The 26,456-nt window shown below is 46.8% G+C and overlaps 1 protein-coding gene across 1 annotated transcript in view; it reads left to right on the top strand.

Annotated features, from left to right (window-relative positions):
* VPS13D (vacuolar protein sorting 13 homolog D) overlaps positions 1-26,456 on the top strand; it is a 3,263,180-nt gene that overhangs the window by 136,305 nt on the left and 3,100,419 nt on the right. The window contains exon 7 of the mRNA XM_069610908.1: positions 25,170-25,274. Coding sequence (XP_069467009.1) covers positions 25,170-25,274 — 105 coding nt within the window. The remainder of the gene's footprint in view (positions 1-25,169; positions 25,275-26,456) is intronic.

The raw sequence follows: 26,456 nt of genomic DNA, 5'->3' as shown, positions 1-26,456 counted from the left end.
CACGCCCCAAGCCAGAGGTAGTCAAAACGCACCCTAGTCAGTGCCCACCGATCAGAGGGCCTATCACTGTTCAGTAATTACGGCTGAATACCCTCTGCAGTTGTTATGATATGCCTTCTGTTCGCGACTACACTCAGCGCAGACGTTTCTCTATTGGTCGCAAGAATTGCATTATACAGTTGCTTGTACTTGCTTACAGCACAAAGATGACAAGAGGGACATACCAGACTCTCTGCATTTAAATGAGAAATGCATTTATAAATGTATGAGAACCAAGGGATTTTATGTTTAGCTGAACTTACTGCCAAGACTCATATAATTGTATGCGTTAGCGGGACTTTAGGGTTTGACCATATCGCCAACCAGTGAGAAAAGGGAGCCGTCTGCCACTCGTCCCCAATATGGGGGCATCCAAGTTGCAAGTGTGTGGCATAATTCGGAGCTGACTGTGGGAGACCAAGCATTTATTTCAAAAAGGTGTTCTCTATAGATTCTATACAAGTGACCTTCCCATACCCCACAGTGCAGCCCCATAATTGGTTGCGGCTTTGGTTTGGGCTCTATAGACCTCTAAAGTTAGCCTAATAGGGTCCCCTTAACAGAAATTTGGGTAACGAGAGAGACCCCCAATGGCCTGCCTCATTCTCAAGCACTGTTTTTCGATATGGCCAGACCCCTGCCATCTTTCATTGAAAGAGACTCTAAGGTATTCGAATTTACTCACCCTTGGTTTAAGTTCACCCCCACTCTAGATTCTACGCATCTTGAGTGGTCTGCCTCCTGTCCCTCTACATGCCATCACTGCCGACTTGAGTTTACTACCAATATAAGATTGGACATGAACAAAGTAGGCCTCAACCAAGCGTTGTAGGGCTAAAGGGGTGCGTGCGATTAAAACCCATATCAGCATAGCCCAATACTGGGAGCGGTAATCCACCCACCCTAATAAAATCTGCATTGGTTTCCACCAATGCCTGATACACTCTGTTAAACTTTGTGTACTATCTAGAGGCTTCAATGTCTGCCATTGAACTCTTTCATTTGTCCCATGTTTTAAAGGGTTGTTGTTGCTCAACAGTATTTTACGGATGTGATTTTTAGCCCATTAGCAAAGTATCCTTCTTCAGGGTTTGTGTGTTCTCTTCTTCCTCTTTGCACTCTTGGTAGGCTTCTTGCGGATTGTATTTTTTTCAGGATTCGTTGTTCCAATAACCAATGGTTTTCCTTTGTTCTTTGTCAGTGTTTGCTTGAGGTACGGTGCTTTTGGTCTTTGGGCCTGTGATGGTTTCTTCACCGGGCCTCTTAAGTCTGCTGCATGTAGGCATCCTTTTGGGGAAACATTAACTTCTACATCATCTCCTAGTGGAAAAAAAGGTTCTGGTGAAGTTTTTGAGATTTTGATGCAATTCGGGGAGCCGATGGTCATTGATGTAAGACTTGAACACACAGTGATCACCCAGTTATTTCCGCCTTCTTTTTCCCATGCTTATGAGAATGCAGTCTACAAGTTACAGGTGTTGATACCTTACGTGCACCTTATTTTGTTGTTCATAGCGTTGTTCTCTGCTGTTCCTTGCACTAACTAATGTGCTTGGTTCAGTTTCTCTTCAAGGGTTAAGTACTTCCTGCTGCTTTCAGCTGTAGTCCCATCCAAGGAGGGGCCAAAGCACAGATCCATTGTTAGACTAGCATCTTTCCTGAACATGAGCTGGGATAGGATACAAAGTGCTGTCATGTTTGGTACAATTGTATGCATGAACCAAGATGGTGATGTGTTGGCTTTACTTGGATTTTTCCTTAGCAATGAGAGTGCCTAACCTTCCAGAAGTGTGCGATTTAAATCGCTCTTCTTGGGCCTCGACCTGTGGGTGCTACAGTGAGGTTCTTGTCTTCACCCCCACCCCTCAACAGCAGGAGTTGTATGAAACAGGACTCAGTCAGGCCTTTGGCCGGAATGGAGCTTTGCAGTCCAGCTGTAGTTGATGAAGAATTTGTCCTACAGGATCTTGGTGGTGATTGTGGCTTTTTGATATTTTATGGGCTGGGGACTGCGCATATCTGCCAAAGTGATTGGTGGCTAACAGGATGTTCTGTATCCTGCTGTTCAGTTCTATAGGTTAGCAAGATATAATGCAGCTGCTGGATGGATGGACGACTTCCTGGCAATGCAGTGAGCAAAGGTCTTGCAAAGGTTCTCTACTTACAGGGCTAGGAGAATCTTGCCATGTCAGATCTAGGGTGTGTTAATTTCCCAGTTGGCCGTGCTGGTCGTAAAGTGCATGGAGTTAGGCTTGAGTGAACCAACCAGGGACCACCATGCAGTGAAGTAACTATTCTTTTTTTTTCTCCTTGTACTCGACTTCTCCCTTGAGCAACAATGTCTTCCATTCTTTGGCATAAACTCGCTGGTCTGCCCTGTCGCCAATACTCTGAGGTCCTTCAGACTTTAGCAATTGTGGAGTCAGTCAGTTGAGCATTTCATAGCTCCTGTTCTTTACAGACGAGGTTGTTCAGGCATGAGTAGGCTAGAGACATCACAGTAACTCTGGCAGCAATCACCCATGACACCATATCAGCCAAGCTCGGTCTAGATATCTAGTTTCTTCAGTAGAGGTCACCAGAGAGGGGATAGTCCATGTTCTTAGGCATGGTTGTGGCATCCTGGAAAGTTATCGCCATCCAATGTAGGTTGATGACATGCAGATAAACAATAATCAGATCTGTACTGATTACCTAGTTCCCCACCACTACTTTATGAACCTATCCTCTCCTTAACTCATCGCCAGGAAAATTTGATCTGCCTCCTACACCTACACCTCACGACGCCTGAGAAATATATATGACGTATGCCACTCACTGCTCACCAGTACACATTACTCCACTGCCTGTAAACCACATACAGTACCTGACTTCTAGAGCATTATGTTTGTGACTGGCATATACAAGGTCCTGCTGCGAGCCATACTAGCACCTAGCTCAGTGACTAGCATCATAGGCACATCAGTACTTAGGACATCCCACCAACCTTACTGGTACCAAGCAACCAGAATCAAGTACAACTGCTAACTCTTGACATTGGCACCTTGGGTCCACCTAACACTAACAGACCATGTAGCACATCCTTTAGAAACTACAGACTCCGATACAGACTTCCTAAACTATTCGAACCCCTCGCCACATCAATAACCAATACCAGGAAAAAAAGCCAAGTAATCCTACAACCCAACATAAATATCGATCTCACGCCTTTATCACCATTGAAGGAGAGCCACCAACAGAATAAACCCTCACTACCTGGTGTCGAAGCAAACAACCAGACCCCACCTAAACAATTGTCAGGCAACAATGTTCCACACATCAATGGGGCATTAATAAATGCCTGATCTTTAGTCGCTCATGCCACAGATAGCTGATCTCATACAGGCAGGAAAGCTTGGCTCTCTAGCTATTACTGAATCCTGCCTGCATAATGCAGCTGGCCCCGCCCTCACGCTCGCAGTCCATGACAAGTACACTATACTCAGAGAAGACAGAACTGAGTCTCGAGGAGGAGGAACAGCTCTCATAGCCAAGTCCAACCTCGCCATGAGACTAGCCCCATCACCCGACTCCAAATCATGTGAATCCCTGACCGCTAAACTACCTATAGCCGGATCCCAAAAGCTAACTATAAACCTAATATACAAACCCCCAGACCCCATCGGCTCCTTTGAGGAAGACTTAACCACCATTCTATCCGATAACATAAAAAACTCCTCAAAAGTACTCCTACTAGGGGACTTCAACTTGGGTTTTAAAGATCCTAAAGACCAGCATGCAGCAATAATTGTTGACGCTCTCACCGAACTTGACTTTACTCAAAGAGTGACACTTCCTACTCATAACAAAGGAAGAACTCTTGATTGGGTGGCTGATTTATAATTGCAGTGCTTCCATCGCGTCCATTACCCCTCAGTCATGGACAGACCACCACCTCCTAACATTCTCATTAGCAGCTAAAACGCTCCTAATTAAAAACAACCCTGCGGCCCCCTCGTTTGTTACGAGGAACAAAAAAACATCACGGTTGACAGACTAATACCTACACTCAACTCTGTCAGAATCTACTGACCCCACCATCCTAGTCAATTAATACAACAAAATGATGACCGGAGCTTTAGACTCCATATCCCCTCTAAAAACGAGAAAAAGCAAACCCAAATTGCACCTGAAGACCTGGTTCACCCCACACCTCAAAACCCAGAGAAAGGAAAAAAGGCAATGCAAATCTGCATGGAGTCAACTACCCTCAGACGACGACAGCTCTAATTTTAGTAAGGTATTGGCACACTACAAGAAAGAAATGCTCCTTGCCAAACAAGATACTGTTAGGAAAGATTTCGTAACTGTAGGTAACTTTCCTTCCATGTGGCAACCCCTAAACTTTTTGCTGTTGTTTTTCACCTTGTTCTTGACTTTGCCAGAGAAGTGCAGCCTTCTGCCGCACTCCTCTGGGCTTTCGCTCTTTTCTTATGGGGAAACTGACATGCCCTTAAGACAGTCAGTACCGGGGAACGCTGTTTCCCGTAGTTTCTTTTATCATGTTGCGGCTTTCGTGCAACATGACACAAGAGGGCACTGTAAGCTAAGTTACAGCTCTCTTGGGTCTCTAGCCTTCTACAGGCCCTAGATACTGGTTTAGGATTGTATTTGATCGGTGCAAGTGATTCAGGGACGGGAACGGTGGCAGCGATCGTTTCTTTGTATTTTGAGCTCCTTTTGGCGTTCTAAGCGCGTTTTCTGCGCTTAACCCAAAATGGTGGCCTGGCTCCCAAAATGGCCAGACCACGAGGCTCCTTTGTCCTGTCCGCTGACCGTCTTGCTCCCTTCACCTTCCCCAGGTCGAGCCGACCCGGGGCCTTCCTTATTTGGGCATGTACTTTCCCGCGAAACACGGATGCTTTCGCGGGCTTCTACATGTCTTTTGTGTGCCTCCAGGATGTGGGCTGGGATGTCTGGTCCCAATACACATCCTGGGTGCCAGAGAGTCTAGGGTGGTGTGAATGCCTGGGACCACCGTGGTCCGTGATTGGTCCACGAATGGTGTGAGTGTTGATGAGCGGATCTCCCATTGGGTCCCTTCCGTTTTGGCGCGAAGGGAACCGTGGATAAGAGGGGGCTGGAAACACCACTACCATGTCGATCTCCTGAGTTCTCACGAACGAAGGAATACAGGAGCCAAGTATCCTGCAACCAAGAGGCTGGACCGAGGAATCGCTGGTGACCCGCTGAAGGACTTCTGCTCTGCACTGCTGTCGCCTTGTGAAACCCTTTTCACCTTTGATCGAACCAGAAGGCCTGTACTGGTACTTCGACCTTTGGAATAGCGGGAACAGCTATTCTCGGCATCTTCATCATCTCCTGCCAGTAAGCCTTCGGAAGTGTCTCTGGGCCATCCAGTTGACTGACCAGCTTGCACGGGAGTCTTGCTCTGTAACCGCCGCCAGGTTGTGTTGTATTTCGAGTCCTTGTCACTCTCACACGCTTCGTACACTTGGCGTTCCCAGGTCGGAAGTGAGTAGTGTACATTTGGCTCAGATACACACGGCCGCTCCGTTGCCCTGCTGTGGTGACAAAACTGTGCAGGTTTCTTCGATTGGGACGTCTTTTTACTCAACACGACGACGAGGCGTTCCCTGCTCTTCTGAACCTGCCAGCTGCTGAAACTGACGCGGAGAAGCCTGGGTCTGCTTGCATCGGGGACCGGTGAGTAGTTTAGCTAGGATCTGGTCGTCCTCCTGCAGGAGCCCATTGCTTTTCCCCGCTGTGTAAAAAAGCACCCTTTTGCCGTACTCGCGCTCTGCTTCTGCCCACTGTGGAGGCTGCGCTTGAGTCGCGGTACTTGTTCTTCTTCTGTAAGCACTAAACTGAACTGCCTGACTTCCTTCGAAGAGCTTCTCCTTTTGCCCGTTGGCACCAGCGCGTGCAGGTACTTTGAGCACAAGACTCCACTCTTCGCAGGGCTCGGACTTCCATCTAGTTAGGTGCCTCTGAAGGCGAACTGAGTCTAAAGCATTGTATCGCACTGCCTGTTTTCCTTCCCTTGCAGGTGGACTACACATTTCGTGCATATAACGCTTGCGACTGTCGTATTTGTATATATATTGTGTTGATATGGTATGTGTTGGTTTAATATCGTTATATTGTGATTTTCTCGCTACGGTCATTGTTTTAAAGGCCTTAAAATAAATGTGTATATATTTTTGATATAACAACTGTTTGGAGTAGTTTGTAAGTGATCTTGCTTTGTGTGCTCATTGCGGGCTTTCAGTCATCCTCACCCCTCTTGAGACCTAGTCTTGACCGCCGCGATCGCTACCTTGATTGGTCTGGCTCGTCCAGAGGTTACCCTGTTCCAAGTAATTAGGTTGGCCTTCTGAACTTCTGCGCCACCAGGACAGAGTTCAGAAATCCGTCTTAACAGATACCTATAACAAGAGAATCCTGCAGGCTAATTCAAGCATGAAGGAACTCTTCATAATCCTAAAGGAACTCGAATCACTGATCCCTGTGCCAGATAACTGTACAAAGGATAAAAATTGGTGTACTAACATACAAAAAGCTCTGTCAAACAAAATAGCATCCCTCCAGGATAAGATTGCCAATAAAAAAGCCAACCTCCCATCACGATCCCACAACCCAGAATTCCCACGCCTTCACACAAACCTTCACACTGCTTTAGCTTCTCTAAAGTTTCAATCCTTGAGGTTCAGAAAGTTATCCTTACCCTCAAACCTTCAAACTGCCAGGTTGACAATTGCCCACCCCAAATCATTAAGGACGCTGCCAGAGACCTCTCACCATTCATATCAAAGCTAATTAACGCTTCCTTCTCCACTGGCACCATCCCCAGTAATCTAAAGGAATACTGGGTACTCCGACTACTTAAGAAACAAACTCTAGATCCTACAATACCCACCAACTACAGGCCGATTACCACAGTACCATTCCTTCTCAAAATCTTAGACAGGGTAGCATACCTCCAAATACAGGAGTACTTAGAACAGAATCAACTATTAGGAGTATGCCAATCAGGCTTTAGGCCCCAACACGGGACCGAAACAGCATTGATAGACCTTAAGGCCCAAATCGACGCAGTTAAAGACAATGGAAAAACTGCACTGCTACTTCTACTTGATCTCTTGGCTGTGTTCGATTTGGTGGACCATAAAGTCCTCTGTAACCACATAGACTCAGCTGCGCACTTCTCTCAAGAGGCTATAAGCTGGATACATTCCTTCCTGAATAATAGGACTATGCGAGTCTTCTCACAGTCTTCATCGGCCGATCCTATTTCTATCACTTGTGGGGTGCCACAGGGATCATGTGTCTCACCAACTATGTATAACATATTCACTAAGCCCCTCTTCGATGATCTGGTCTTGGTATCACCTACACTAACTATGCAGATGATGCCCATATCCTCGTACCACTTACGGGAGATTACGACAAGGATTTGGCCTTGGTGAATAGAGTTTACCTCATCATCCAGGCATGGATGGTTGCCCATGGTCTATGCCTGAACATGACAAAACCGAGCTCCTCATCCTCGGAACCACCCCAAATCTTAATAAATTTGGACACAAATATTCAACCTTTAACATCGATGGCAATACCATCAAAGTTGCCAAAGAGGTAAAAACACTAGGTTTTTATTTAGACGCCACGCTCACCTTTACCAAACAGGTCAACTCTATGGCCTCAGCTACCACTTACACCTGTAAGCTTATTAAAGCTGCTAAGACATTCCTTTCCACAAACAGTTGCATCATCTTGGCCAGAGCGCTAATTCTATCCAAATTGGACTATTGCAACTCCCTATACCTGGGGTCCAATAAGTATATTATTAACAAAATTCAGATCCTCCAAAACAACGCCCTTAGAGCAGCGTTACGCATAACAAAAAAGAACACATTTTTGAGATAAGACAGAATAACTGGTCACCACTAACGATAAAATCCTACTAAAAAACGCCTCCTTAACACATAAATGCCTAAACCACACCGCCCCTCGCTACCTTTCAGAAAGGTTCAATAGAAAATCTTCCACTCTGCCAACAAGAAATGCCAATTCCAATTGCCTGCTGGTTCCAATGTTTAGACTCTCCAAAGTGGGAGGGTGCTGCTTCCCAGTTAAAGCTGCACAACTCTGGAACTCCCTACCCCCTCCCTGAGGGCAGACCAAACATACTTGCACTTCAGACATAATAATGTCAATTGGATTAATGAAAATGACCGCTAAATGCGCAGGGTGTATGCCCACATATTCACCTCATTAACATGCAATGTATATAGATTTGCGCCTTGTAACTCCTGCTGCCTGCATGCCTCTAATCTGCTTCTATATAATACCCAAGCTTTTGTACCACTCCTCTGTATAGAGTATGCTTACTGTTTTCTTTGTGTATATATTTCTTGCTGTATATATCTGTACATTTCTGTAACCTAAGCTGAACATTTGTCTGTTTCTTCTGCGCCCTGATACCCCCGGGTCTGGCACGCTGTAACGCTCACCTGGTTCCCTCGGAGGCGCGGGTCTTGGCTGGGCGGTGAAACCGTCTTCAAAGTTAGGCGTAGGGTCCGTCTGGCTCCCTGGTTTGGTCCCCTTCTCACCGAAAGCTTGACTTGGAGGGTGAGATGTCTACAAGTGGAAAAGATCAGGGGGTGTTAGTAGCTGGAAGGTTAGATGAAGTCTCTACCCCCACACTCTCTCCTCCCGTGGTACTCGGTTGCTAACTGTGCTCACCTTAAATAGGTGAATGCCGGGCTCTCCATCCTGCGTCTTGTGCAGGGGCTCTGGGTCCTCAAGTCCCTAATGTCCTCTTTTAACGTCCCTTTCTTGCAGGGTTGGCTGAGAAGAAATGATGGCGAAAGAATGCCAAAGTTCGTGGAGGCACGCAAGTAGAAAGTCTGTGCAGGGCCTTTCAACGCACCTTAATGTCTCTCTCTTGCTTTCAGATGGAGAATGATGAAGGCGCCGGTGATGATGCCCAGGTTCGTACCGAGGCGCGAACAAGATGATGGAGAATAGGAAGGCACGTAAGTAGAAAGTCTGTTCAAGGCCTTTAAACGCACCTTAATGTCTCTCTTTGCCTTGCAGGTAGCGGAGTGCGGTGCGAGCTGACTTTGGAGCGTACGTCGCAAAGGTAAGCCGTTCAGAAACAAAACGTTACTAACCAATGTTCTTTTGTCTTTGCAAGGCTCGATGGCGGAGAAAGGGTGCGGCGAATACCTTAAACGCTCCGGTGGATCGGGTAAGTTGAAGCGCTGACCTTGACTCTTCTAATCTGTGTTTTTGTTGTTGTGCAGATGCTGCTGAAGACTGAAGAATGGATCCTCATCAGGTAAATCCGGAGATTTCGCGTTCACAGGAGCTGGAATGGAAGATTCCCTGGAGCAGACACGGTGAGCGTCCTGCTGCTGATGCAGAATAACGCGAAGCACGTGGCACAAATCGGGTGTGGTTTAAATAGTGCACAGGAGTGCTTAGGCATCTTCTTCCACAGCCTCGCCCAGGTAAGAAAGAGTTCCAGTCCTAGGGAGTGGTTCCAGCCCCACCCAGAAGAAAAGTAGTTCCTGCCAGAGGGGGACGAAGACTTCATCCTGTTGGTAAGGAAGCAGCATGGTCTGCTGCAGGTAGGTCCTCCCAAGCACTTCTGAATTTGCTATGAGCCCGGCGCTTCTTGTGCCGGGACCAGTCTCCACAATGAGCCTGGCACCACCGGTGCCAGGACAAGGCCCAAAAGGTCCCTAAAGGGACTTGCTGGCGTCTGCAATGAATGTTATGAGCCTGCTTCCAAGGGCGTTGGGCTTCTCCTGACTCCTTGGAAGCAGTGGTCATGACACACGCATTACAAATAAAACAAACAACAATGAGGCTTTATGAACAATAAAGAAGATCTAAACTTTGTGTGGAGAGAAAATAAGTGAGCGAATGTAGGAACACTGCAACTAGGAGTTAAGGAAGGCGATTTGTTTAAAGTCCTCTGGTGAGGGTTGTGCTATCATTTAAACTAATAGCAAAACAATACATCCAACCAGAAAGGAAGGCAATCCTCTAAAGGTAGTAGCAACGACAGAGCAATGAGGCTTGACTTCAGTGGGAGAATGAGGGCTGGTTCGTCAGTTCAGTTAGTCCACACAGTTAACCAAAGAAAACACCCCACACTGGTATACTAAAAAATATACACCAAAAAAATATACACTTCATTAAAGTCAATCAGGTTTAAATAAGTACTTTAGGTACACCGAACACATGATGCAGCCATTGTATGTATAAAACACAGCAGTTGTCACTCAAGACTAAATGGAGCCCTACTGTGATACCACTATCTGGTACTAGGACATGAACAGATAGGCCAAGGAGGGGGATCGACAAGCGAGCCCTAGGCACAGTAAAACATTGCATTTACAGGTTCTATGTGATTATAGCGAAAAACATTTCCGAGAGGCAATTTTCATCAAAACAAAAAAAAAAAAAATCCCCTCCCAAGCCCCCTGTTTCCCTATGTGTTTCATTCCCACACCAACCCCCTCCCCTCCAGTTGTAACCCCTTTTTATCCCCTTACCCCACCCCATCTGTTTCCGCAACAATTTGGTGTTTTATTCGCTGTTTTTGTTTCGTTTTAAATTCCCTCTCTGTAATCACTGGATACCCATTTACACAGTCCTTATCAGGAACCAAGCTGACACACAAACCATGATCAGTTTTCATGACGCTCTCACAGGGGTCTGCAACCTTTGGCTTGACATGTTTTGTACTACAACTCCCAGGATCCTGCACAATTGGCTATGCTGGCCGGGCCTGATCTGAGTTATAGTCCAAAACATCTGGCGAGCCACAGGTTGCAGACTCTAGCTAGCATATGGTTTCCTGATTGGTCCAAATGCCCACTATCCATTACATACTTGAAGACCTACAGGGACACAAGCAGAACTTCAGTAACCATACCCATAGAGCACCAAAGGGGGAAGAATATATTTAGGCTAATCTCATTTTACCTTAAACGCATTTGTAGAGCGTGACATAAACCCGAAGGCATCATGCCGCTGAAGCAGATGTGGCAAAGTCAAACCAAGGAGTACAACCAAAAAATATAAGAGGAAAGTGTTCAGAGCCCTCCGAACGAAAAGTGAGCCTCAATGTTACACAAGGCAAAAGGAAGAGCATTCCAAGCCTTAGCAGCCATTACAGAAAAGGCCCAGAATCCTAGGCGGGCTAACCTAACCCTGGGGGGCGGAATGGTCCTCAAGGCTTGGGAGCGTAATGACCTTGCTGGTTTATAGAAACCAAACTTTGCCCCGAGAAATTCTGCACCCGCCCCTTGGAGAGCCTTGTGCACCAACGACAAAGACTTGAATCTAGTCCGCTGATCCACTGGGAGCCAATGAAGTTGGCACAGGAGAGGGGACATATGGGCTCCAAAAGGGGGGCAGCGAACAACCCTTGTTGCTGAGTTCTGCAGTGGCTGAAGGCACCGAAGCAGATGACCGGGAAGGGCAAGATGGAGAGCATTGCAGTAGGCTGTTAGAAATTACTAATGAAGAGAGCACTGGAGCCTGTAACGTCTGGGGGATAAAGGGCAGAACTTTCTGCAGTGTCCAGAGTTTATAATGGGCTCTTTGACAAACAGAAGAGATTTGGTCAGTCATAGATAAAGATGCCACCATTTTCACCCCAAGGTCTTTAACTGAGAACACTGGGATGGGGAACAGGCCAACACTTTCTGGCCAACACTTCTGGGTCCAGAACAGTGAGGGAGATGAAGTCCCCACCACCAACACCTCAGTGTTTCCACCATTGAGCTTCAGCCAATTAGATGCCATCCAGTCCCCAATGGCTTGAAGACAGTTTCTCAGACGAGCCCCAGTTTCAGGTTGGCTAAGATCCAGTCGTACAATTAACTGTGTATCGTCTGCATAAGACTAACACAAGAAGCCAAAGGCGTGGATGATATGCAGAAGTGGCTGAATATAAAGATTAAACAGAATGGGAGAAAGTGAAGAACCCTGGGGGACCCCACAAAGCAGAGAAACCAACTGAGAGCAAAAAAGGAGGTAAAGAGACAGATTGAGAGTGCCCTGTCAAGAAGCAAATAAACCAAGCTAACACTTGGCCGGAGATACCTATCGAGGTGAGCCGGGAGATCAGGGTAGGGTGGTTGATGGTATGAAAGGCCGCTGATAGATCTAACAAAATCCGGGCCCCACCCACCCTGATCAACCAGACGAGTCAGATCGTCCACCACAGAGACAAAGGTCGACTCTTTCAAGGCAAACTGTTGCGAACGTGGCTTGGAGATGGGCGCTGTCATAAGAGAAAAAGGAACCACCCAGTGGTCAGACCAGGTAATGGGAAGTGACAGGAAAACAGACAAGGTAGTAGGTAAGGCAAAAATTTAATTAAGAGTGTTCCTCCGTTGATTGGTGGGAGCCGAAACCAAATGGGAGAAGCCCAGGTCCAGCTTGGAGGCCAAAAATTGTTTGGCCAAACAATTCAAGCTTTTATTAATAGGGAGATTAAAGTCTCCCATCACCACCAGGTTGAAGTATTTCCGATAGAGTGAAGTCACCAACTCTGGAAAGTCATCGCAGAATCTGCGATCATATCCAGGCGGGGTGATAGATCAGAAGAACATAGCAGGTGTTACTAGTGGATCGAGTAAGCCCAAATAAGACCCCATCCATATTAAGGTTATGCTCCAGCTGAATAGGTCAACATACTGGCTAATGGTACCAACATGTTACACTCCTAGGAAAAAAGACACATTAAATCCTGACAGTGATGCAATGTAACCAAGTGCAATATAAGACTTCAAAAGTACATTTAAAATCAAGGGCTCATGCGAAAATTCCTGTCATTGGACTTGTACCTAAATCTCCATTGACCCAGGACCAATATGAATGTCCACAAAGGTAGAAGCATCTTTCGGAAGAGTTTCGGGTAAGTGTTCAAAATGTCATAGATATAATGGACAAAGTCAGTAGGCAGATCTGTGAGTTTGATGAAAAGGTGAATCGTAATTCAAAACAAATTATATATATTTTTCTGATGCTTGTTAATCTGCTTAGAATCACATGCTGTGCATATAGTCTGACATCCAGTGGTAACCGCAGACTATTGCATCTTGCCTTTCGAACTTGAAAGGGGACGTCGACATGGGCATGCCTGTAACACTATCCCTAACGTGACGTGTAGTGCACCTAAAATCCAAAATCCCTCACACGTCGAGGTCCCTCAGATTGTTATTGTTTTTTTCCATCCAGCTATCTGGTCGCCTTAATGCGGAGCTCTTTATAAAACATTACGTTATTGTTATATTTCTCGACCTTCGGTTGTTTATTCTCATTGTCACTCCTTTCGGCGGCTGATCCTGTGCCAGCGCCGAAGACTGCTGATGACGGAATTTCGACGGCTGTTGATCCGGTCGGTGCTGCCGACCACGTGGCCGGGCCTTCTGGCCAGCCTGTACAGTAGGGAGAGTGGGGTCGGGGTGGTCATATTCTTTTCAAGAATGCCTTTCCCCTCTTTGTTCCCTTGGGTTTGTCGTCGCTGGCACAATCCTGCGCTATGGGCATGACTCAATTTAGATTTTGTCCTTCCTGTAAGGCAAGATTTACGTGGAAAGACCAGCACCATAAGTGCGATAAGTGTGTCCCCCTCGATCACAGCGAGGTGTGCTGTGCGGCCTGTAAACTCCTACGTCCCAAGACTATCAAGGAGCACCGTTTGAAGCGGTGGGCTGCCTACGGTATGTCGCAGGCCGAAAGTAATTCCACAGCTGCCGAGTGTGACAGAGGTTAGCGATGACCAAGACTCCACTTCGGAAGCCATTGACCTTACGGCAGAGAGTTCTTAATCCGCAGCGTCTGTCTCCGGCCCGATAGGCACTACGGAAGTCCTGCTATGGGGACAATACATCACAGCGACAGGATGCACCCGATTACCACACAAAGCACACAACCCACGGTTCTGCTTCGACGGTCCAGTGGAAGCGTTCCAAAGCGCCAACGGGCATGTCGGATACTTCGGCGGTGCCCGCTTATCTTTATGATCGGCAGCCCTCCCTGCAACCGCGACAGCGGCATGCGTCCGGGGACTCCAAAAGTAAGGGCGCTAGCACCAAAACACACGCGGGCAGCGAGACGCTTCAGAAGAAAACACTGACACCGCTTAAGGCCCCGGTGGCACCAAAATCCACCACGCAGCCACCGGATCAACTGCTACACCTCCCTGTAACCACAAATATCAGCGATGGTATCGCCTCAGCGGTGAAACATAAGGAATAGTTGAAAGACGCCGAAACCGAGAGAAAGGCCTAAAGACGTGTCTAAAGACACATCACAATGCTTGGAACCTCGAAAGGATTACTCTGAGAGCCCCTTGTCTTTATCTAAGACTTTCGGGGAAGAATCTCAATGCTCTAGAGAGGAAAATAGTCGGGAAGACCCCTTTCCTTCCCTGGACTCCTCTGGTTCCTCATCAGGGACCAGGGAGAAGTTTGAGGGATGCATGAACAGACTGAAGAAGTTTGTTGAATTCCCAGAAAGGTTTGCTCCAAAGAGGCCTTGTGAGGAGTTCCATTATACGCCTATGGCTAAGGTTCAGAGGACCTCTGATGCTCCTCATGAAAAAAATATTTTTGACCTTACTGATGATGCGGTTCCTGTGGAAACATACGTACAGGATGATGATCCTTTTGGGGACCCTAATGATGATTCTGCTGATCGCATGTAGGGTTGGGAAGACGCCCATCTGGTTGATGATCCAACCTAGGGCGTCCCCTATCCCTACCCCAGGCCCTGATGCCTTGTGTATGGATTCCCCTCCTACCACACCCGTTCATCAGGCCTCGTCTGTGGATGATGAAATGGCGTTCAACGCTATCTTAAAGAAGGCGGCAGAACACTTCCAATTCGCCACACAGGAGGCTGTGCCAGTTTGGACTTTTTTGAAGACATGCTAAAGGAAAAGCATCCTGCTAGTCAGGCCATTACTGAACTCTATTAATAGACGTCTGGCCCCTTCATTGTTAACACCAGCTCAGACCAGGGCAGTTAATCCCAGGGCGGAGAAGCTGTTTCGCCCTTCTCCTACCGACCTCCTTTACATTAGGGGGTATGCCACTCCGGATTCCCTGGTAGTCACGACAACGAGGAAGATGGCGGGTGTCCCACTGTCTACAGGTGAAACACTGCATTTAAAGAATGCAAAAAGTTGTACACACTGGGAAAAAGGGTTACGACTGCTGCAATATTCACCACACGCATAGCCAATAACACCACACTGTTGGCTAGCTATGCGGACGTCCAGTGGAACCTGCTGCAAGAGGGCATTTAAGAGGTCCCTGAACCGCTGCAAGCTCGTCTGCTTGCAATAGTATCTGAGGGCAAGCAGGAGAACCACAATATTCTTAAGAATACTTTGGACACTGCTGAAACAGTGGGCAGGACTTTGGCCCAGGGCACCCTACTAAAACGGCACGCCTTGTTGAGGAACTCCGGGTTTAAGCATGAAGCCCGGGCATCCTTGATAAACAAGCCGATTAATGAAACCAACTTGTTCGGAATGGCCGTTGATGAGTCACTTGAGACAGCGAAGAAGGAACATGAGAGACTCGTCCTTGAACCAGATTACCCAAAGACCCTTCCAACGGAGAGGGGGCTCTTGTTCCTTTCGTGGGCAATCTTGCCCCCCTCACACCCAGTATGGTTCAGGAAACAACTGGTCCTCAGGATAGGGATCTAACACCACCACCACCACAAATCCACCTAGAGGATAATGACGTGGAAAGGGTAGGGGCTGGAATTCCACCCCCAGAGGCTCCCCGGCCTCAGGTCAGAAATGACCCTTGGATACGGGTCACCCTCCCATGCCTCCCCGGTCGGGGGACGCCTAACATTGTTCCTTCATGCATTGGAGGGGATAACAGACCAGTGGGTACTCAAGACCGTTGCCCACCGGTACTGCATAGAGTTTTGCCAACCACCCCAATTCAGACCGCTGAAATCAAGATGCCTGATGCTGGAACACCTACGCATCCTGCTGCAAGAGGTCGATATCCTGCAGGAAAAGGGCGCTATAGCAGTCGTCCCTCTTCTACAGGTAAACAAGGGTATTTATTCAGTGTACTTCCTTGTACCCAAAAAGGATCTCACCATGTGCCCTGTGCTAGACTTACACCCAGCGAACAACTTTGTCAAACCTCAAAAGTTTCGTATAGTGAAGTTGCCGGAGGTGGTAATCCCTCTGCTGAAACAGGGAGATTACATGGCAACATAGGGTATGAAAGATGCATACTTTCATATTTCAATGTTGCCGGCGCACAGAAAATACCTAAGGTTCATAATAGAGGACAAGCACCATCAGTTCAAAGTACTCCCCTTCGGCATTGCCTCAGCGCCAAGGGTGTTTACGAAGGTACTTACAGGGCAGCAGCGCACCTGCACAGAGAATCCGTTCCGGTTTACCCTTACCTCGACTGGCTCATAACCGGGGATTCCTATGGAACATGCTTGTTGAACACCCAAAAGATGATAGACCTCTTATTCAACCTGGGGTTCTCCATCAACGAGATGAAATCCAGCCTAGACCCCAGTCAAGTCAAACCGTTCCTAGGGGCCCTAATTTGGACAGAAGATGGCCTCGTCTTCCCCTTCAACGAGAATGCTCAAAACATGCTGTTTCAGATCCCTCAGTATGTAGCCAGTCGGGAGGCGACGGTATGCAAGGCCATGCGACTGTTAGGAGCGATGGCGTCCTGCATTTACTTAGTTCCTCAAGTGTCTGTGCATGCGTCCTATGCAAGAGTGGCTCAACAGCCAGTGGTGTCAGGCCAGCGGACAATGGTGGTGATTTTCTTGCCAGTCCTCGTTCTCACGACAGACGCATCTCTCACGGGGTGTGGGGCTCACCTGCTTCAGCGGACAGCACAGTATGTGGTCCCCGGAAATAGCATCCAGCCACATAAATCTGTTGGAGCTGTTAGCCGTATTCAAAGCACTGAAAGCCTTTCAGGCATGGCTACAGGGGAAGACAGTCGTGATCCTCACAGATCGCTCCACGGCCATGTACTACCTGAACAAACGAGGGGGCACACACTCTCCAGGGCTATCCAAGCTGTCCCAGAACATTTGGAAATGGGCTCTCAAACACAGGATGTTCCTGTTGTCCCAACACGTTCCAGGGGAACTCAATCTTCTGACTGACGTTCTCAGCAGAGACTTCCCACTACCCGTAGAGTACGAATGGTGACTACACGAAGACATCGTCGCCAACGTTTTTACACAATGGGGCTTCCCAGAGATCGACTTGTTCGCAACTCTGAAGAACTCTCCGTGCCAAAAATACGTTCAAGGTACCCCCAGAACCGATCCAAGGGGAACAGTTACTGGATAACATGGTCAGGGAAATTTGTTTACGCTTTGCCCCCCAACTCCTCTACTCAACAAAATGCACCAGGAACCAGTTACCATGATATTGGTGGCCCCCATGTTGGCCCGCCAACCCTGGTTCTCTCATCTGATGGAGATGTCCCTATCTCCTCCAATGAAACTTCCTTGCCCATACAACATGTTATCTCAGGACAAGGGGGAAACACTTCACCCATGCCAGCAAACCCTGAACTTAGCAGCCTGGCTCCTGGGGTCATAGAGTTCGGGGACCTACAACTTCCTGAGAGATGCATGGACATACTTAGGGAGCTGAGGAAACCTAAATCTGATATTGCTACTCCAGTAAATGGAAGCGCTTTATCTAATTCCAAGGGCATCAATCCCATTGACTGCTCTCCTACACACATTGTATTGTACCCGACTCACTTACTAGACTCAGGCCTGGTTTTTAATTCCCTGAAAGTTCATTTAGCTGCTTTCCCAGCCTACACTACGTCACAACAGAAGATGTTGTGGTGGAAATACCAGTTAAGGCTTTCATGGAAGGGGTTCAAAGAATTCATCCCCCCATTTCTAACCCGGCTCCCAGATGGGACCTAAATGTGGTATTGACTAGATTTATGGGGTCTCCTTTTGAGCCTATACATAAGGCAAGTCTCAAGGATCTTACATACAAGACAGCCTTCCTAGTGGCTATCACTTCTATAAGAAGAGTTCATGAACTGCAGGCCCTTTCAGTTGTAGACCCTTTCGTTACAGTTCAGAGATAAGGTGGTTCTGCGCACTCGCCCTCGATTTGCGCCTACATTTATATCCAAGTTCCATGTGAACCAATCAATAGAACTGCCTACTTTCTCCCAAAACCCCACTAATGTTGACGAAAGAAGCCTACACACATTAGATGTACGCATGGCAGTCATGTTTTACCTGGAAAGAACTAGACCACTGAGGAAGGCAAACCAGTTTTTTGTTTCAGGGGCAGCTGGTAGAGAAGGGGATCCTGTCTTTAAATCGGCCATCTCAAGGTGGATTGTCAATCGCATCACACTCTGTTATACTCTTGCTATGCGAGAACTGCCCTTCAAGCCTAGAGCTCGCTCTACTCGAGGCACTGGGGCTTCCTTAGCATTCATTGCAAATGTTCCCCTAGAGTCCATTTGCAAAGCAGCAACCTGGAGTTCTGTACACACCTTTTATAAAACACTATTGACTAGACACCCATTCTAGGTCTGATTCTCAGGTGGGACAAGCAGTACTACATCTTTTCACTACTGTTCCTTCTTACAACCCACCTCCAACTCCGGGTACTGCTCACTAGTCTATGCACAGCATGTGATTCTAAACAGATTAACTAGCATCAGAAGACATGCATTACTTACCGTAAAAGCATTTCTGATGATTATATCCGCTTAAATTCATATGCGCCCACCCTTTCTCTGCGCTCGGGTGGAAGGAACATGGACGTATTACTACTACTTTCTCTCTTTATGTACTCACGATAGTCATTAGGCTCCCTCATGGCAGAAAAAATACAATCCGAGGGACCTCGATGCGCGAGGGATTTTGGGTACACTACACGTCACGGATAGCGTTACAAGCACGCCCATGTCTACATCCCCTATCAATTCTCGAAAGACAAGATGCAATACTCTGCGGTTACCACTGGATGTCGGACTATATGCACAGCATGTGAATCTAAGCAGATACAATCAGAAATTATATTACGGTAAGTAATGCATGTCTTATTAGGATTTTCATTACAAAAGGTGAACGTTTCAAAATAAACCTGTCAACACATACAGCTTCCATAATTGCCTTCCACCAATCCACCCTCCCCACCCCACCGGGATGCAGGTTAACTGCAAAATTAAACATGATGCAGCCTAACAATTCCAACATAAGCGTTGAGGTCCCATTGTGGACGGCAACATCCTACTGGTAGTATAGGAGGATCAAGAATTTATGAGCATAAATGAAGGGCGGGCCCTTGTACTCTTAACCAGGTCCAGGGTTTCCTCTGAACTATTTCATATAAACCCAGAACAGGTTAAGTCCCTAAATCTTGACATATTTCGTGAAAAGGAGAACCATTCACCCTAAATAATCTCTCCCAATAAATCCCCAGACAGGCCCTTGCTCGCCAGCAACAGGAAGTGGGGCATATGCAGAAGGGATTTCCAAACCTCTTTTTCCTCCACCCCAAATTTAATATGTGGTCTATCTCTCTTTCAATACCATCTACCCCTCCCTTATCCAATACTTGACCTCCTTAGAATAGGCCGCTACCTTTCCACAGGACCACCACATATGCCAGTATGTTGACTGTTCCCCACATTTACGTCAACAATATGGGCTTGTTGACGAAAACATTTTAGACAACCTGATTGGGTTATATTGCCATCTGTGCAACAACTTCACCTCACCTTCCAGAGCATTTTATGTCAGAAATAGGATGGTGAAGTTGTGGATTATTAGTAGCTGTGGGTCACTTAGCTTAAGGTGCCCTTCAAAAGGGTTCTACGTTATTTTGCCGCAGGATTTTTCGTTGCTGGACTTTTCATAGCCTTTTTTTATCGAAAAAAACTCATCCTTTTGTTTTGGGGGTGGTTACCCCCCAAACCTCCCTTTATTTTATTTTTTTTAAATTATTCCCTTTCACCCACAAATATTTATTTAATTTTTAACCCCCACCCAAAAAAACGATTTTTTTCGATAAAAAAACGACAATGAAAAGTCCCGCGACGAAAAATCCTGCGGCAAAAGAACTGTATACCCTTCAAAAGGTGCCCCTTAAAGTGTGGTTCTAGGAGAGTGTTCTGCTTAAGGCAGCAACTCTAGAAAAGGACTCCGTCAAAACAGAAGGGTGCAGAGTTTTACCCCAGTGAGCTATGGAAGTTCTGGGAAAGGGTTTGTGTCACAAGTAACCAACGGAGCAAGACTAACTACTTGACACTCCAGCCACCAGGTATGCAGCAAAGCAAAGCAAGAGCGCTGTGAGGTTCCTCCTTTAAGAATACTGTTTTTTTTTTCCTCTTCAAATCAGCGGCATATAAGTTCAAGATTGTGCAGCTTAGTGAATTACATATATGTAGGTTCTGTATAGTTACACTTCAGACCAGTACCAATGTAGAGGAATCGTTGTGGTAATCCTCACAGCCAAACTGATTATGTACCAGTTGTGGAGTAGGCTTACTTTATGGACAGAAGTTGCCAGCGTCATTTATTTGATAATTGTTCTTGAGACTACATCGACAATAATAGAAAAGACGGTACGTATTCTCCAGTAGCCATGGTTGTCATATGTATACAGTTGAGCGAGAGCAGGTCTATGCGGTCTAACTATATCATTTAGGGTCCTTTTGCAATCTTAATCAGTAGGTGGTGGCACCGAACATACATATATTTCATATTTAAAACACTGTGGCATGGCATAGCCGGGATGCTGTCATTAGTTTAGCAGGACTGGATCAAACTCTGTCATAACGTCAAGCTCATGTGTCTGGTGTTAAGATGGATTCCTAAAATCTGGCCTGCTGGACAGATTTCAGGAAGCCACCCTAGTTATAGTGAAGAGGGGAACTCTGAGCGGTTAGCCAAATCCAATCATGGAGAATGGTCAATGCTTAGTCACAAGAGAGGTGAGTGTTAGGGAATTTTACTAATTTCCACTTGTAGTAGGATTGAAGAAGACTCACTCTTAGACTTACAGGGCTCCAACTCTGGCCTGAAGTACCAAAAAGATTTGGTAGCTATGGTCAAGCATCCAGGCTTAGTCTATGAGGGGGCAGGGCAGTAGTTGAGTACAAAGACCTTTTTGAGTACACTTAACAGTCAAGGAGACGCACACCGTGGTTATATAAAAATAGGATTGTTTATTATATACACTAGGTCAATGTTAAACTCAAAAATGCAATTCAGGTAAGTATGGAAAGTTTCACTCATGCATACAGTAGGACAATGGCTGTAGCAATCCTCAGTTCCATAGTAGATCTTTAGATGAGAAACAGGTAAGTATCAGGAGTGGCTCTATATTAGCAAATCATTCATCAACCACCATTTACTGAATAGCAATACTGGCAAGTTGGATAACTTTGTGAAGGTCTACACTTTAGAAGTCCATCTCTATCTGGGGAATGAGAGTCTTAAAAGTCAGATGGAGGCACTGGGGGACCGGTGACCTGTGGGCGGCAGGACAAAGGAAGGCAGATGCTGTCAAAGTTGTCAAGTTCATAGATAATGCTTTTCATAGCAAGTAACAACATTGGATTCAGAGGGCTCACAGGGGTTAGGTAGGCCACCTGAAGGATTTCTGCCTCTAGGACGGATGTCCTTAGGCATGGGAGAACACGGTTGGGTCATCCACCTCAACGTGACTCGAAGCTCAGGAGGAGCAAGCCACAACACAAAAAGTGCCCAATGAAGTACCCAGGAGTAAGACCGTACTTTCTTCGATGAAGAACAGCGATGACACCAGCGGGTCCCCAAGGTAAGACGGCAGCAGCTCTGGTTCAGGTCGCTGGCTTTGGTGGTTGGAGGAAGAACATTTGGCAGGTGGTCAGACTCAGTCATAGGGACACCCAGCAGACTATCTCTGCAGCAATTGGTTGTTGTGGAGGCTCGACACAGGTTTTGTAGCAGTACGGTTGTCACCCGACAGTTTTCTTCCTTCTCTCGGTCCACGACTCAATTGAGGAGACTCTATGAACGGGATGGAGTCTCTGTAGGCCCATAAAGATGCCCACAAGTTTGCAACCGGGACACCGCTTGACGAGATGATGCACCACAGCAGTGCCAGAGGTTCCAGGGTATTTGGATATTGCAGGCCTGGAAGGTCACAGCTTGTCGTGGGATGGCTCAAACTGTCGCTGGTCCCGAGACTGGTTAGGCCCACAAGTCCAAAGGAGGAAGTCGTCCGGTTTGGATCTTCCCTGTTGCACAGAAGAAAGGGCTGGAGCAGCAGCGGTCACTCATTTGGCAGTTGCTACAGGCCTTCCTTTCCTTCCTTCCTTCCTTCCTCTAGATCTTGCAGTGGTCGACTCTGGATTCAGCATCAAGACCCTCACCTTTTATGCAGGAACTCAGGCAATCGGCATGCGGGACAGTCAGGCCCCCAGTCAGAACTGGATCCAAGCAGACACACTGGAGGACAAAGACCTGAGGAGTTTCAGTGACCTCCCAGTTTCCTGTCCTCCCAGACACACTGGTGCCTTTGGGCGGGCTTCACAATGGGAGCCTGGCTAAGGCAAAGGAAGGAGCGGAACTTCCCCCACCCATGTCGACAGAAGAAGGCTCAAGAAAGGACAAGTCGCTTGAGTTGGTGAAAAAAGAAGACCTGCACCATTTTGAGCAAAGGTGCCCCATGTGTCCCTTACTGCAGCTGCAGATACACCATGTGATGTAAGTTTCACAAAGTCGGTAGACAATCGCACCCTGCCACCAGCCACTTAGACTTGTCACTGTAACTAGAAAGTTACAGGAGAAGTCAGACAAGGTAGACCATGTGCCCCTTCAGCACTCCACATAAGGTGGCGTCTGCTGATCTCCCAAAAGAAAAACGTAGGTTGGATAAAGTATATCCCCCTATCCTGGTAACCTTAAGGTAGCACAGGAAAATTAAGGAAATCAAAAGAGGGAAGCTCAAGCAGCTTCCATCAACACTGCACAGAAGGTGCTTTGTGCTGCAATAGAAAAATACAGATGCCATAAAGATAGAGGAGAGCAGACTCCATGAAGAGAAACCAAAAAGGGTTCTCCCAGTCACAGCAAAGAATGCGTGAGTGAGGAAAACGGTACCCACTCACTCAGATAAAAATTGAATAGTCTAGCAAAAAGTGCTGGGCGGACTGACTAAGTGGGGAGAATTGCACCCAAGCGTGGAGAGTGGTTAAGGTTTAGGCTCAGGAGATGTGAGTGCGGTCAGGGGTCCACAATGAGTCCACACCGTGAAATGCACAATGATTCGATTTAGACAGTTAAGTAGACGATCTTTTAAAATATGGAATGGAATAAATCAGTTATTCACAAACTTTATTATAGGGAATGTAGGGATGGCTGTAACTATTGCAATTACTCACCACCCTTACTCCGATTTTCCCAAATGACTGGGCAGGTCGACTGGGAGTCACTCGAGGTAGGTGTTTCCGCTGTTGGATCCAGTAGAAGATGCACAGGAGCTGCGGTTCCAAGGAAGATTCTGGTTGGGTCCAGGAGTCGAGTACAACCCTTTCCGAAGAAGGCACTGATGCAGGCCTCTTCAGAACACTACCAGACAGAAAGAAACCGGTTCCAGCAACATTTATAGCACACAGGCCACAGCAGGCGTCTCTCCAGTCCAAATTAAGAAAGCCCTCCAGGACAGGATCCCCTGATGCTTGGAGGTTAAAACCTGGCAGGAAGGCGACTTGTAGGACGAGCTGGTGACCACTGAAGTTCCAGGCGAAAACGCGGAACAGCAACGCTTCTGACATGGTAGCCCAATTCAGAGCTGGTCGGTCCACCTGGTGGTCCAGGGACGATTCTGAAGGTTCACAGCTGCAGGAACACAGACATTGAGAGTGGTTAGTTCTACCAGTCCAAGGGTCGAAGCAATGACTAAGGCATTCTCAGATCAGGTAGTCCAGCAGGGGTTCACCGGGACAGTTGCAGGAAAATTCGCCAGGCCTCTTCAGAAGTCGTCCTCGGGTCTTCAACCAGCTGCACAGGATACTTGGCCCTTTGCTGATCTACTGGAATGGCTGCAGGACTCCCATTCTTATCCTAAAATGCAGGCGAGTGATCAAACTCAGACCGCCAATAGCAAGGATCTGCACCACTCACTCAGCCAGCAGTGGTCCGATCAGGGACCACTGTGGGTTTTACTCATGTATGTTCTCTAGACTTTCAGGCACCGCAGTTTGCGGACTGGGACCAGACAGTCCCACCCACTTCCTGTGCACACACACAAATGGCATGCACTAGCACACAAAAGCAGCAGCTTTCCCTGGCAAATGCATGATCAAATTAGAGATTTACTGACCTAAAAAGGCCAAGAAACAATATGGCCAAAGAACAAGTGAAACACCTTGTGGCATGGCCATTTTAGGGCAATAGCCGCGTTTAGTAGCCAAACGCGGTAAAGCAAATGTGCACAAAGTACTGCAAAAATGGAACTTTTGCCACAAGCTCGTCTTTAGGCATGTGTAAAAGTAATGAAAAATCCCAGTGTTAAAAGTCTAGGGTGATGGAGAAAAGTAGCCCCATGCATTGGATTGTAAGATGCTGTGTGCACGGTTAGAAAATGTACCAAAACAGATAAAAAGTCAAAGACGAAGGGAAACAGTTTCCCGTACTGATAGTCTGAAGGACTGATTAGTTTCCCTCATGACAAAATTAGCAAAGGGAACTGAAGGTTAAACACTTATCAGTAAAAATACAGGACGGGTCAAAAAACAAAAGCGAAACGTTTGGTGGATTCATGATATATGGAGGGAAATTTGCCTAACATCAGGTATCACCCGGCAGCGGGACAGCGCAGGATAGCACATCGGCCACCAAAAACTATAAAGTTATAGAGCTATTTATTGTGTCCAGTCTGGCCAATAGGTATGATCTTTGCCAATTGAATGTATATCAGAGAGCCAACCCAGCTTAGAAAGAATTGTGCTCAATGGATGACATGTGAACAAAACAATTTTGTTTGTAGTGTACTGTTATTGTAATCACATTTCTGATATTTTCTTAACCCCTGGCCAAAAAAGGTGGAAAAGTCGATGAGAAAAAAGCAGTTGAATATTGCAGATTTCAGTGTTTACTGGGATGTTGATTGCACTTTATTGGGAAACCTTCCGCCCGGGGAGCTGCAGGTATGATCTACAAAGTTTCTTAAAATCAAAGCATGTTTTTCATTAACAATTCTCTGCTGTGCTGAATTGCTGTAGACTTGTGTTTGTTTGTGTTCCTGGTGGCGATTGCCTATATGCCTATGTTGGGGGAGTTTTCCTAAGGTCTACCAGCAGGTGAGGCACTATAAAACTATACCTTGGTATACAGGCCCCAACCTTTAGTATAAGTCTGCCATTCTGCCAAACCTCTGGGTAGTACAGATGAGGAGGCTGTGAGCTGTACGTAAGTATGGTGAACCCAGTAAATACATTAGTGCAAAGAAACTCTTACACACTTGAAGTTATAGTAAAATATACGTTTATTTTATATACACAAGTTAAGTAAATGCTATTTTAGACTAGCCAACATAAATAGAAAACATAAGCAACACGTTTTCAGGTGACTACTTCAATAGTAGCGGCTCGCGCCAGCAATGAGCAAAGTAAAATAACAGTTCCATTGCTTCAATAGAAGTGGCTTGCACCAACAGTTTGCAAAGTTAAATGACCGTTTAATTCATTTCTAAAGTCACTCAGCTAATGTTCTGCTGTAAGGAAAATGGTTACTTAGCGCTAGCAACAGCAATCTACTACTGTGTAATACTTTTCAATGATCCTAGTACTTTAGCAGTTCATTCCCTAACTTAGTTAAGAGTTTTCCAAAGTAAATTGAGGAGGGATGCAAAAGTCATGTAACAGCAGAAAAGGCCCAGTTATGATATGGCATTTGTAACGCGCCTATACACAAGTGTTTCAAGGCGCGACGAGGCAAGGGAGGGGGAACAAAAGGAGGATGGACAACGATCCTACTAGGCCAGGTGTCATTCAGATCGCGCAAGTGCGTGGGAAGGGGGCAGGGACAGTGCAGTACATGGTAAAGATAACAACTAAAGTAACGGCCAGCATGTGGCAAGTGCATGGTTAAGTGCGGACATCAGGTCTCAAGGGTTGGTGGGGGACTGTGGGGATACAGAAACAGTCCCCACGTGCGGAGGTAGCCTGGTGGGCAGTGCAGGTTTGACTCTGGCGGGGGAGGACCTGGGCCCGAGATCGGAGGTGTCCAGGTAGCCAGTGCAGTTCCGGTTACAGCCAGGAGGCCAGCAGAGGAGAGGAGAAAAAGCAGAAGCAAAGAGAAAGGTTTTGAGGTGCTTCTGGAACCTGAGA

This window comes from Ambystoma mexicanum, chromosome 8, assembly GCF_040938575.1.
Source record: "Ambystoma mexicanum isolate Mex_15411 chromosome 8, UKY_AmexF1_1, whole genome shotgun sequence".
Classification (NCBI taxonomy): domain Eukaryota; kingdom Metazoa; phylum Chordata; class Amphibia; order Caudata; family Ambystomatidae; genus Ambystoma; species Ambystoma mexicanum.
Note: the sequence above shows the minus strand (reverse complement) of the source record. Positions and strands in the feature narration are given on the sequence as shown.